Source organism: Egretta garzetta, unplaced genomic scaffold, assembly GCF_000687185.1.
Source record: "Egretta garzetta isolate BGI_Z169 unplaced genomic scaffold, ASM68718v1 scaffold229, whole genome shotgun sequence".
Classification (NCBI taxonomy): Eukaryota; Metazoa; Chordata; class Aves; order Pelecaniformes; family Ardeidae; genus Egretta; species Egretta garzetta.
The window spans coordinates 2,292,041-2,306,111 of NW_009270000.1; the positions used below are offsets into that span (position 1 = coordinate 2,292,041).

Sequence of the window (14,071 nt, forward strand, 5' to 3'; positions counted from 1 at the left end):
TGTGGTTTTCCCTGCCTTTCATTTTTAACCCAATCACGTGTTTTTCAACTTTTTCTTTTTCCTCAGAAACGGATTGAGGAGACAAGTGTGCAACAGAACAGTGTCTTGGATATTCTGAGCTCTGCCCGATCTTCCTTGACGCAAGCCAACGGTGTACTCGGATTATTGCAGAAAAGCAAGGAGGTACAGTTAACCTTCTTATGGTTAAAACTCACAATATCTGGCTGTCATTGTAGTGGGTAGCATAGCTCAGTGGCCAGGACATGAGGCTTATCTGAGCCTCCCAAAAAGGGAACGATCTCACAGTCCATCCTGGGTGCAAGAGGAGCCTGCCTGCACAGGTTTTGGTAAGAGAAGCTTATTGAAGGTTGTGGTGTGTCTGAGGAAGACACTGAACTGCAGATATCTGAATTTGGGAAAATATCTGTGAGAAATACCATAAATGATTGTGCTATTCTTGTATTTCTTTCTAGGCAATTGCTTTTAGCCACTGTCAGAGGCAGGAGACTGGGCTAGAAGGCCCTTTGGTCTGACTCAGTGTGGCAGGGTTTGGTTTTACATATGGGTCTAGAAGCATAACATAATGACTAGCAGTTGTTTCCAGTAACCCGCAGAGTAAGTTGGAAGGGAATGTTTTTCCCTTTGGTCTCCTCAGGGTGCAAGGTAATCACTGAAGGAGACGAGGACAAAATCAAACATGTATGCATACAAATAAAATTTTATCTTTATAAACCCATAGGAATATGAAAGCCTGGCTGCTCAATTGGATGGAGCAAGGAAGGATATGAATGAAAAGCTGGCAAATCACTCCTTATCAGCAAGCAAAGAGCCATTGGTGGTGAGGGCTGAGGAACATGCCAAATCTTTGCAAGACTTGGCAAAACAACTAGAAGAGTAAGTTGCTATTCCTGTAAATGGGCAATTTTTGGACATAACATCCATGGTTGCAATGCTCTGTCTGTAACTTCACTTGCTTTAATGACCATGTGCAAAGCTAGAAAACAGTTCAGTCAGTCTTTTTCTGCTTCTTCATGATGTATAGATGTTTTCTTTTCTTTTTTCCCACAAACCAGGGCTTTCTGTATTTTTCCTGGGTTTTTTGTTTGTTTGTTTGTTTGTTTTTTCCCCAGAAGTGGGGACTCTCATAATACAGCTTTATGTTACTGCCTTAACACTTCATTAACTTCTTACTAATGAGAGAAAATCCTCATGTACAGAATGGGAAGATGTTTAGAGTATCTTTTTTTGTAGTGTTATTTCCTGTACTTATACTCAGGGATACCTTTATGATGTCAATGAGTTCGGGCAAATAATGGGAAGAAATGGTGTCTTGGCAGAATCTTCAGATGTGCCTGTTTAGCATTAGTGAGGAAAAGAATTCCTACAGTTTTCTCATCCTTTGAGGAATCTTCTAGAAAGGCAAAAATATGAGGAACTTGATATCAATCAAGTGTTTCTCTCTCTATTACTTATACTTCACTTTGGAATGATGAGTGAGGTTTTGGAGGCCTTCTGTGGTGAACAAAATGAAAGAATTGAAACCTTGATTTTTTTTTTTTTTTTCCCTGTGCAAATTGTTTGCATTTTGTCGTTACACCGACTAGAAACTCTCAAAAAGTTAAATTCCAAAATACCTAATTCAGCTGGAAAATTCTTGGTTTAAAAAAAAAAATCATTAACTTTTTGTTAGTTTTCAGTGTGATTTTTTTCCAATTAAGAAGACACTGTTCTCACAAATACAAGGCAGCTAATACTGGGCAGTAGCATAGCTCATGGGGAGTGGGTACAAGAGATTTTTTCTGCTGTTTCGGATTCTGGAGCTGCTGCGCTGGTTCTTGGGGAACAGCCCAAGGGTTATGTAGTTGCTCCATCTTTTGCTCCATCTGCTGCTCCTGTTGGATGCTGGAGCAGCCAGAGATTATCTGGAAGCTGCAGTTCTCTGAACTGAAGTGTATTTGGGGGGCTGCAATGGAGATGGCTTATTGACCTTGTGCCTTGGTGATTTCTCACAATCTTAATGATTGCTTTGGAGGCGCACAGTTGTCCTTTCCAAGCACCTGAGCTTATCCCATCTTCTGAAGAATCTTTTCATATTGGTCTGCCTCTAAGTTTGATATTTTTGCAGAATGAAATTACGGATCTAACTGAAAAACATTTTCTGTATTGGCGTTAATTAGAAAATACTGAGTTCAGGTGGATCCAGAGTACTTCTCATAGGCCACAGTCTTTGCAGAAGGCTGCATTTTTCACCCTGTTTCCCACAGAATAAAGAACAGTGCCAGGAAGGACGAGTTGGTAGGCTGTGCCGTGGAAGCTTCTACTGCCTATGACAATATTATTAATGCCATCAAAGCAGCAGAAGAAGCAGCCAGCAAAGCTGGGAATGCAGCTGACTCAGCTTTATCGGTAAGTACCCATAAGTGGCTAAATGTAAATTATTACAACAAAACTTTTTTTTAAAACAAAAAAAACTATCAGAGAGGCACCAAAAAAAGACTTGGCATGCCTTAGTTGTCTGTGGCCATTATATGAGCTGTTATTCTGCATGTTCATGAATTAGTCTTGGTTCAGCACTGAACAGGCTAGTTACTGCCTTTCTGATGAGGCTGTCCACATGAATACTAACTGTTCCGTTCAGTGCAAAATAAAGAGATCTGCATATGGCAAGCCAGGTAATCACTGAAAGTGATTTCAGGTATTCTCTTTTGCTTTGCAGTAGTAATACCCACAAGCTCTTCAGCAGAGGAGTAGTATCTAACAACTGCGTACTAGTAATTTCTTCCGAATGCCTCAAAATCTATCAGAAATTTGCTAAAGGCCAAGGTTGCATTATGCTTAAAATAGTCTTGATAGTTGTTATTTAAGGTGGCGTTCTTCACATGAAATCTCTGCCCTTGTATAGTTGTTTTTTTAAACTGGATTGGGCCATCTCTTTTACTCTTTAAATTTTAGTATAATTATTAAAGCATCTTACAGTACCGTGCTTCTTTTACCAGGCTGTGAAGAGAGAAGACCTATCAGGAAAAGCTGCAAAGTTAAAAACTGAGAGCAGTACACTCTTGAATCAAGCACAGGATACTGAAAAGACATTGCGAGGTACCAAGAAAGAAAGCGATAGTAGAAATGTTGGCACAAGCTTTCATTGAACCATGAATTTTCACAGTTCAGCAAAGCTCTGCAGCACATATTTAACCAGAAGAGGCTAGTTCCATTACAGCGGGACATCTTGTGATGGGTATTTCTAATGGCAAAAAGGAGAGAAAGTGGATGTCATACCTCTGCTATCTTCCACACCTTTGCAATACTCCCATCCAGCAAATCCTTAGCCTTGTACTTGGTTTGCAGTGCAAATGCATTCATTCAATGCTTACAGGCAACACGGGCTGTGTAAGAGTGCAGACTGGTGCTGCCACGTCACCCATCCGACAGAGAGGTGGTGTTCCTGTTTAAAATTCATACAGGGCATTCACTGTTTTGCAGCTATTGGTCCAACCCTTGAAGACATAAATCAAAGACTTGATGTCACTGATGGAAAGAAGAATACACTGCAAGCGGATCTTGTCACTCTTCAAAATAATCTCAATGGGATAAACAGAGGTCAGTTACTTACTGATCACTTCTGTTTGGCCTCTTTCATCTGTTACTGTTAGGATCTGCTCATGCATTTGTGTGTTTCAGGTGACATCGACAGCATCATCACCAGTGCAAAGAACATGGTAAAAAGTGCCGAGAATGTCACAACTAATGTATTGGATGAACTTCTCCCAATTCAAGAAGATGTGGAAAAAATGAAGAGTACCTATGGAAGCACACAGAGTGCTGGCTTCAGTAAAGCACTGATGGAGGCAAACAATTCAGGTAGGTGTTGTATTTGCTGCTGCAGGTGCTATCCGAGCCCTGCCAAGTCACTGTTACGTGAGCATGGTCGGTTTTGCAGGAATTTTAGTCATCAAAAAGTTAGGCACCTAGCCTAAGCTCGTATTCTGAGCTTCCTTTATTGCCAGTAGAAAGGGACAGATACAGCAGAAGGTGATTCAGGCCATCCTGTGGTACATGTTAAAAGCTGATACCATGACTGGTCTCTAAAGACCTGGAGGCCAGTGACTAGCAGGGTACCCCATGGTTCAGTACTGGGTCCAATCTTGTTTAACATCTTTATTAATGGTCTGGATAATGGGGCAGAGCGTACCCTCAGCAAGATTGCTGATGACACAAAACTGGGAGTAGTGGCTGGTACACCAGAGGGTCGTGCTGCCATCCAGAGGGACCTCAACAGGCTGCAAAAATGGGCTTACAGGAACTTCATGAAGTTCAAAAGGAGAGGTCCTGCACCTGAGGAGAAAAACCCCCATGCACCAGTATATGCTGGGGGGCAGCCAAGCTGGAAAGCAGCTTTGCAGAAAAGGACCTGGGGATCCTGGTGGGCACCAAGTTGGACATGAGCCAGCAATGTGCCCTTGCAGAAAAGGCTGGAGGACAGGAGGTTCCCTCTGAACATCAGGAAACACTTTTTTATTGTGAGGATGACCGAGCACTGGCATAGGTTGCCCAGAGAGGGTGTCAAGTCTCTATTGCTGGAGATACTTGAAAGCCATCTAGACACACTTCTGGGCAACCGGGCACTAGATGGCCGTGCTTGAGCACAGGGTTTGGACAAGAGGACCTCCAGAGGTCCCTTCCAACCTCAGCCACTCTATGATTCTGTGATTTTCTATTACACTGACTAGAGAAGGGACCTAGGCTATTAGCTTAGGCTAGATGTCTGTTAGCTGAAATTAAATGAAATGGATTGCTCAGAGACTGTGTTGAATATAAAATAAGGGACAATCACAATTCCAAACAACATCTTTTTTCATCTTTTCAGCAACTTTGTTTGATAAAATCAAGTGAGAGAAAACATTTTTAAAAAGATAAATACAAGAGCTAGCCCTGTAGGTTATTATCATAAGTCATCCCTGCAGTTACAAGGCCATCTTAGAAGTCATATTTAAAAAAATAATAGGTCTGGATTTATTTTTATTTGCCTTCTCTATCATAGGGTTGCAGTCTGCTAATACTTCCAGGTTTGGGGTTTTTTTTGCAACCACAGGAGATGAAAAATTGTTTCCTGTTTTAATGAAAGTTGAAATTCTCATAGTATCTCCTTTTCTTCTGAAATAAACCTGCCCAGATACTGCAAGGCTCACTCCTGAATTGTGAGGACTAGCAACCCTGACACAAGAATATAAGACACGCCCTACTCGGTCAGGCCAGCAGTTTGCCTACCCCAGTATTCACTCTCCAGCAGTGGCAACAAGAGATGCTACTCAGGGAATACACATAAGCGTGACCCCTGCCTGCTGTCCTTATCCTCCCCTAGCATCCACAGTCACTGGGTAATAATGTTAGAGAGCACATCCCTGTCTGTTCTATTTAATATTTTTTTCTGGCCCTGAATTTATCTATTACATTTTTGGAAGTGCTGATTCTGTCTGCTTCCACAAATACCTTTGGCTGCAAATTCCAGGAGTACAATAACCTCTGTATAAACTGCTAGTTTCAAGGAGGGCTTCCTAATATTGTAGGACTAATGAAAACAGTTCTGTCGTCACCCCGCTCATTGCTTTTCTGATAATCATGTAGTGATAATCGTATTTTTGCATCTGTTTTCCTCCTCCTTTCTGTCATCAATGATGTTTTTTCTTTCATTGCAGTAAAAAAATTGACAAACAAGCTTCCAGATCTGTTCAGCAAGATCGAAAGTATCAACCAACAGCTGATGCCAATAAGCAACATCTCTGAGAATCTAAATCGCATAAGAGAGCTGATTCGGCAGGCAAGAGATGCTGCAAATAAGGTCTGTCCTGAACATTGCAATCATGCTTGACCTCAGTGGTTTGGACACACAGCAGTACTTTTGTTCTTCTTTCTCTTTTTAAATCATTTTGTTAAAATGTGTGTGAAAGACCAGACATACATTTAATTCAACAGCACCACCCAGCACTTAAAGTAACTGTGATGATGCGAAGCGTAATAATTCTTATATAAAAATGAGTGGATGCAGAAGCATCCTGTTCCATCCTCCTCCCATAGGGTTTTTTCCAGGGCGTCTCTGCAGTACTTATTTGTACAATAACCTCCTGCCTTCCAAGGTACATCATGGTGGCTTTGGCAGCAGGGGTAGGGTCAGCTCTGTAGCTTAGAGGCAGGGCTCTCTACCCACACATGGCCAGCTGAATGCTGACACAGCCAAAGAAGTCATGTAGCCCTGTGCTCTCATGTCCCCAGCTGCCCCAAGACATTAGGAGTCGGCTACTAGCATCTTCTTCTTAGGCTGCCCTGCCTCCATTTAAGCAACTGCTGTAGTTGCTGAAAGGCTAGCGTGGTCTCAGGTGCCTGAGAAGCATCCCTGAGGTCATCCCAAATAACCTACAGTTACAATGAGTAAGAGGAATCTGTGACCATGGGGTAAATAGCTGTAATAGGATGTGTCTTTATTTGTGTCAGAGGTGCATTATAATGTCCAACAGACAGTCAAGTCCAGCTAAGTGAAGCATCAGGATATGCATGTAGGCATCTAAATAATTCATAGGCTTGCTCCTTATTGTTGCAGGGCACGTCCTTCCTGGTCCATGTATTGAAGGTAACAATTACTTGACAGAGGCACGGTTAAGGGTTGATTAATTGATGTCTGGAGTAAAAAAGTGCTGCGTTAAGTGAGATGTATTGATAATACAGAATACTGTATTATCCAGGCTGTTTCCTCATTATATTGTCTGGTAGGATCAGAGTCCAAATCTGTAGTAACTGATGGCTGTATCGTGACTAGGATGTGCAATAGGTTACTTTGCAATTAAACACAACAGTGAAATAAGTAGGAGTAGTAGCAACAGATAATTCCAATGTACTGAATTTTGGTTTTCTTAACAGGTTGCTATTCCTATGCGGTTCAATGGCAGCTCCGGTGTAGAGGTTCGACCTCCCAGCAACCTTGAAGATCTGAAAGGCTATACTTCACTTTCGTTCTTTCTCCAAAGACCCCAGACAAGATCAGACACCCCCCAGAGGACATCAAATAAGTTTGTACTGTACCTGGGTAATAAAGATGTAGGTATATTTTGAGATTTAATCTGATTTTTAGAACAGACGATATGCTTTGAGAAACAGATGGGAGATGATTTATTTTGACTAAAGTTTATAGCTACTGTTGGCCCATTTCTTTATAATTGCCCTTATGTGGTGGCAGAAGTATTTTGCGAAGAACAGTTCGTTCCTCCACTGGCAAAGTAACTTGTTGGGTGACTGACTGCTTTGCCCTTTGATGCTTTGCTGGTTTGCTCCTTTGGAAGTTACGTCTCAGTCATGGATACCATCATACAGTCTTGTCAGAAGTGTCAGGTTCCGCAGCAGTCAGCACAAACTCAGCCCAACTCCTGCCTCTGAGCTTTCGCTCTTATCACATATAAGTCACTGTGAGTTTCTCTGTTGGTTAAAAAAAGTGATCATTTCAGTTTTAAAATTCAGTCCCTCAGCCCGTAGTTTCTTTCTCTTCTGAATATGCAGAATAGTACAGACCTGCTTGTGCATTCAGGCTTGCTCAAGCATCACCAGGCATTTTAAAAATTTCCTGCATGCGCTTCCTATGTATTTTTCAGTCTTATTATCTGACAGCAGCTGTATCTGTAGTGAGTCTTGTGCATACACAGAAAGCTGTTTAAAGGTAGTTGTTCTACCCTGGATTTCACCTTTTTGTCCCCTGAATATCTGGCCAGGATATCTGTTGACAGCATTTTAATTGCTACTTGTGAAATACGGTACGTTAGAGAAATGAAATGTGATTTTTTTTGAGAAATTGACTACTTCCAGTCACCTCGATGGGAACCACTGTCCTTGACTGAGTGTGATTCCAAACATGTTTTTAATTTCACATATGTTGAGTCTAATTTTTAGGAAAGGTGTCGTGTTTTCATGGCTTTAGCTGCGAGATGTTACAAATGCGAAGATTATTTTAGCTGCCATTGTTATAAAAATAAAAAGTCACACGACTCTTCAATTAATTTATAACTGAATCAGTGCAACACATTATTCATTGAATCAGTGGAACATACAAGATTATGATTTTTTCTTCCCAGAACTGATAAACTTAATAACAATTCTTATCATTAGGTGGGTGGATTTCTTATGATTCATGCACAGTGTGATGATATCTCTGAGGAATTGCTGCCGTATTTTACCTTCGTTAACATTAATCATTTATTAATGATTATTTACTTTGCTATTCTTAGGCTTCCAAGGACTATATTGGTATGGCTGTGAAAGATGGTCACCTCACTTGTGTCTATAACCTGGGAGATGGCGATGTAGAAATAGATGTGCAGCCACTTGTGACTCAAAGCGAAACTGAGGAAGCTGTTATGGATCAAGTTAAATTTGAAAGGTATGAGCTCCACAGTGCACAACAGTCTTTTCCAAAACCTGCTAAGAACATCTTTTATTAGTGTGGCATGATATTTCGCCTGTTTGTTTTGGTTTTAGGATTTACCAGTATGTAAAGCTGAATTACATCAGAGCAGCAACATCATCTTCTCCAGTGTATGAAAGCCCTTTGACTGCAAGCAGTAGAGGCAGTGAGACTCTCTTAAATCTTGATCCCAGCACTGTTGTCTTTTATGTTGGAGGATACCCACCAGATTTTACGGTACAAAGAGCTGCTTAGTCTTTTAAAGAGATTTCTGTGTTAAGCATTCTGTTGTTCTTACAAGTACAGGTTGGTACGAGCAGTCTTTCAAAGGCCATATACAAGTTTATCCATGTCAGTAGGAATAGACAGGATGCAAGGAGATGCTACCTCCTGCAGAAGCTGCCTGGCTTATAGCATGCTCGAACTCAAAGAAGGGAGCATGACGGTATTTCGTCTGCCAAGGACAGCAGGAAACTTGTCCAGCCCTGCTAAGTACTGTTCCAAATCCATCCATGTGACTCCTCTTTAAATTGTGCTGCAATTCTCCTGGGCTGGTATCAGACTGTTTGGATATTACATACAAAGATATAATAATTGTATGATATTTAGAATGTCATATTCTGCATCTTATTAATATTTGCAGTAAGTCTTAGCAGTTACCTGTCAATGTAAAATTTTGTCAGCTGATGTTGACGGAATGTTTTTGGTGACACTATTTTGCAGCCTCCAAGTAAGCTGGACTATCCTCATTATAAAGGCTGCATTGAATTAGACAGCCTAAACGAGCGTATTATCAGCCTTTACAACTTCAAGAGGACATTTAATCTCAATACCACTGAAGTGCAGCCCTGCAGAAGGTATGTTATAAACAGAGAGATGTTTCACAGTTCTGTGATTTTTATTGTGATGAATTCTTGTCTTCACATCCAGAAGAATAACCACAGTGGTTAAACTGGGGATTTTTTTCTCAGTCTTGTTCATTACTACATTTCTTAGAGAAAATCCTCACTGTGGGCACGCTTCGCATCTACGGCAATGTCAGTCCACCGGCCAACAATTTAAATGTTACACTATCCAGACACAATTCATGGACTAATGTAATCAGCTCCTTTATAAAGTAAATATTACATTAAGTGCAAAAAATTCAGTCACTAATGATTTCCTCTCTAAAGACCATATACGAATCCAAGAGAAGCCAGTGGAAGGTTTTCTCTTTACGTGGGTTAGATCAGAATTTGGCCCTATTAGTGGCCCTGTACCAAATGCTTTAACTTAAGCTTTTTTAAAATTATCATGACAGAAGTCCAGGTGATAAAAGTTTTTGCTGTCATATATTCATGTCTGTGACATTGAATTATTACAGGTATAAAGAAGAGACTGACCAAAGCTATTTTGAAGGCACTGGTTATGCCAGTGTCACACTGAAAGAACAAAACAGCCGCAGCAAAGCACGCTATGAGCAGACAATTGAGACTACTGCAGATGAAGGCATTGTGTTTTTTGCAGCAAATGGGGTAATCCGTGGAATGCTTCTTTCTGTTTTGTGGTCCAAAAACATTTTTAAAAACTTCGCTTACTTGAGAACATGTTAGATTTAGTAACAACTGTGAGGAAATTTCTTTGAGGTGTTACTTTTGTCCATGTGGCAGATTAGTAGATTCTGCGTATGTTTAGTGTCATATGGTGTAGTTTTAGGTAGTCCTGTGAGGAGCAGGGAGTTGGACTCAATGATCTTTACGGGTCCCTTCCAACTTGAGATATTCCATGATTCTGTAATGGCTGCTGAATACTCACTTAGTCAAGGCTGAAAAAAAACCATTCCGAGTAGCTCCTCCATTATGCAGAGTATTCAGAACTGGGGCAGGCAGGGAGGATGTAGTTTGAATCAAACCAATTTTGAAATACTGAAATCCTCCAAAAGTGGAACTGCACTCTTCCCAAATCTCAATATGGGTGGTAACAGAGTAAGGAAGAATTTAGAGAGTGATGTAGTGACTTATACCTGTAAATGTGCTCAAAACAGCAGCAATTCTACTTATCTAATAATATTATAGGCATGTTTGCAATCCCTGTGACATGTTCTGGATAATTTCTCAATGCTCTAAAAACTCAGTAGACATCTTGAAATGACAAAAAGTCCTCTAGAGATTTGGAGAATACATCTGGAGCTGATACCAGATCTGTTTATATCAGTTTAAAGTAATTACGGTGGTTATTATTACAAGTTTTAGTCTGCTTTGTGTTATCTTTTCCTCCAAAAGCTTTATTAAAACACCCAGATAGCTTCATTAAAATTATTCACGTGACAGTGAAATATATATGAAATGTTGGCAGTTTCATTGTGGTGTTTTGTTTTTTTTTTTTTTTTACTGCAGGATCAGTTCATCAGTGTGCTCATTAAAGATGGACGTACAGCTTTTAGATATAAAATTGGGTCTGAGCCTCCAAAGGAAATAAAAAGCAAAGCCAATGAAACTGTAAATGATGGGACACTTAAACCAGTATGTTATCTTAAACAATCAAGTGATCATTATTTATAAAAATACATATTAGCTGAAACTAAACATCTTGTTGAAAAGTTTAGTTGTGAAGTTTTCCTTTTGTGTTGAGGGGATCAAGCTGTTGGGATTAGTTTGGACATGTGAAAATTAATCTTTCTACTGTCATGCTTTCTTGTGAATAAGTTCAGTTTTAACAGAAAAACCACCAAAGAAAAAAGTTCTTTGACAGAACATCACTATTTAGACAGAGCTGTGTACATTGCAATTATTAACATGGTGTTTTTACCACCTAAGGGTTTATTTCTTCAGGCCAGGCTGACCTTTACAGAGATTAGCTTTTTGTCCCCTTTCTGTTGTTGCTTGTCTGCTTAGCTTCAATCCGGCTGTTTTGTAGCATCACTAGAGTGAAATCGTAAAGACATTGCTAAAACCTTCGACTGCTACTTTCATTCATTCTCCCTTTACCCCTTGCTACATCTCCAACTAAGTAGTGTAGGTCACAGGGTCTGCTGGAGGGAGCCTTTCTGCCGTACTGGCTCAAGTTACCTCCAGCCAGCTGACTGACCTGGTCTTTGTATCAGGCAGCACCTCCTGAATCTTCAACTGCAAATAGAAGGCAATACCTGGATATTAGGTGAGGTGTATTTTTAGGGCAATCTTCCTGAGGAAAATAAAACCTCACCTTTTATTTAGATAGTAGAGCATTTTCCTTAGGTATTTGCTTTGGCTAAATGCCCAAATTTTGCAAAGTAGCTTTGAACTACTGCAATTATTCTGTATTTAAGGCACCAGTAAACAAGAGGAGGGAAAAAAACCCCATTATGTCCTGTTCAGGAGGAGTACTTTTAATCTGCTAAATTATTTTTGTTTCTGCTAAGTGAAGTAATTCTCACTATTTGCCTATTTCAGATTAATTTGCTGCTTATCCGAAGTATGAATACTGTTCATGTCAGTCGTGATATTAAAGCCAACATAAATGTCTTCCTTTTCACCAAGTATTACCTAGGTGGAATTCCACCTTCTCTACGAGAACGGTGAGTAACTATAAAAAGACTGTAATACACAGGCTTTGTATGGAAACTCCACCTAACCTCTTTCCTTAGGCAATTTTTTTCATGCTCTGTGTCAGGTATCTTATGTGAGATGAAAATAATCAGCGTGTAATATGTGATCGTAATCTGGTTTTTGGCTAATGGTGGGATCTTTGTTGGACTGTATCCTGAAGATTGGGTTTGATCAGCATGAAGTATGTGTGTGCGAGAAAGAGTGCTCTTGTTCCGTTTTTCTATTTCTTAGATTGTCAGCATTTACAGGCTACTATATGCGTGTGCTTTGAAATACCAGGCTACTGAACTCTTTTTCCTTCCGCTCCCTGAAACCAGCTTTAATATAACCACACCTCCATTCCGGGGCTGCATGAAGAATGTGAAAAACCCCGACACTGCATCTGTTATTTTTAATGAGACTGTTGGTGTCAGCAAGAAATGTTCAGATGACTGGAAGGTAACTAACAAGGTTCCTTAAAAACTTCTGCTAGGGTTCACAGAGTCTATAAATCCTGGACAATTATGTTTTACTTAGGCTAAAAATTATATTTGGTTAACGTGATAGTAATGAAAGAACCTGGGCTTGGTATGAAGGTATGGAAGAAAGGAGACTCTGCTCCTACTGTGATAGCTTGCTCCAGCACATACGCAATTGTATTGTGTACAATTAAGAATTCATATTTACGATGTAAACTTGTTGGCTTCCAGTTGCTGTTATTGATTAGGCCAGAATACTTACTTAATACTACTCAGGAATTTTCTTCTCACCAAGGTGCTTATATTTCCTAATTAAATGACCTCTCAACCTTTTTTCTTGAAAGAGCTATGCAGACTCTACTTCCACCGAAGTCTCTCATTGTAAGGCTATTGCTTCACTCATCTGATTGTTTTATGATTATTTTCTGTGCACTCTTGAGTTTTGCCATGTTCTTTTTAAAATGGGACAGTGACATTTCAGTGTTGGCTTAACCAATGCTGCATGGAGAGATGAAAACTACCCTTCTGCTTCTACTTACTGCTATTTACATGGCGCATGATCCCATTTGCCATTTTTACTATGGCATTGCACTGAAAGTTTGGGCTAATTTGCTTTCCTTTTGTGGCATCTAAACTTTTCACAGAGCAATTTCTTTGTGGGCCATTTCCCTATGCAGAGGGTCTGACCTTCATTCTCTGTCTGTATCTGTATAACTTCTCATGTATTAAAACATGTTGTGTTCAAAAAGGCCCCTGGTATATTCTGTGAGTCCTGTGGCTCAGACGCTTTCCACTACGTAGCTCATCTGCTCAGCTCTGTACTTAGGAACCATTCCTCCAGCTGCTCACTTTTGTGTCCCCAAATGTGAAAACTTTCAAAGCCATCATGTCAATGCAAAGAGTAGCTAGAGACGAACAGCTTGTTATACTCAGCAAGCCTCATCTCCCTTTAGAGTTTCTCAGATCATAGCTAGTGCTGTGGAACCAGTTCAGTCAGTCTGTTCTGTACTGAAATAATTGTACTTGCAGTTTGCCTTGTGCTTGGTTTTGACTGGAGTCGGTCGCAATTATGTTGAGTTGGGCAGTTGTCCCATGTTGCCATCTCTTCTGATTAAAAGGAAACCCACTGAAAGCATTATTATCTCTCTTCCAGCTCGTCAGATCTGGAGCTTTCTCCGAGAAGGGAATACTGAGCCTGAGTGCGGACGGTTTCCCATTTCCCAGGGATTTCCAAGTTGGCTTTGGCTTTAAGACCATGGCATCAACGGGAACACTCTTAAATTACAATGTACAGGTATGAAACATGTTCAACTTAGAACATGTGATTGGTTTTATTTCTGGATCAGTCACATCTGTCTGTGACTGTCAGTTTGGCATCAATTTATGTCATAAGTCTCATGTAGATTCCTATATTTTAAGGCAAGAAATGGCTATTATAATCATCTTTTGAACATGGCATCTTGCACGTCATAGGCCAGAGAAACTCATCCTGGCAATTTCTTCACTCAACCAACCAGCAGACTGACGAGTAACTGAGCTTTGAACTTGAGCCTTCTGCAGAGTAGTTCCTGCACCCTAACAACACCATCCCAGTAAGATAACTGTTG

The 14,071-nt window shown here is 40.3% G+C and overlaps 1 protein-coding gene across 1 annotated transcript in view; it reads left to right on the forward strand.

Annotated features, from left to right (window-relative positions):
• LAMA3 (laminin subunit alpha 3) overlaps positions 1-14,071 on the forward strand; it is a 117,575-nt gene that overhangs the window by 95,130 nt on the left and 8,374 nt on the right. The window contains 16 exon segments of the mRNA XM_035903015.1: positions 67-183; positions 740-894; positions 2,265-2,406; positions 2,997-3,096; positions 3,481-3,597; positions 3,679-3,858; positions 5,694-5,836; positions 6,910-7,086; positions 8,265-8,416; positions 8,515-8,677; positions 9,164-9,297; positions 9,804-9,954; positions 10,816-10,941; positions 11,851-11,975; positions 12,324-12,444; positions 13,618-13,758. Coding sequence (XP_035758908.1) covers positions 67-183; positions 740-894; positions 2,265-2,406; positions 2,997-3,096; positions 3,481-3,597; positions 3,679-3,858; positions 5,694-5,836; positions 6,910-7,086; positions 8,265-8,416; positions 8,515-8,677; positions 9,164-9,297; positions 9,804-9,954; positions 10,816-10,941; positions 11,851-11,975; positions 12,324-12,444; positions 13,618-13,758 — 2,244 coding nt within the window.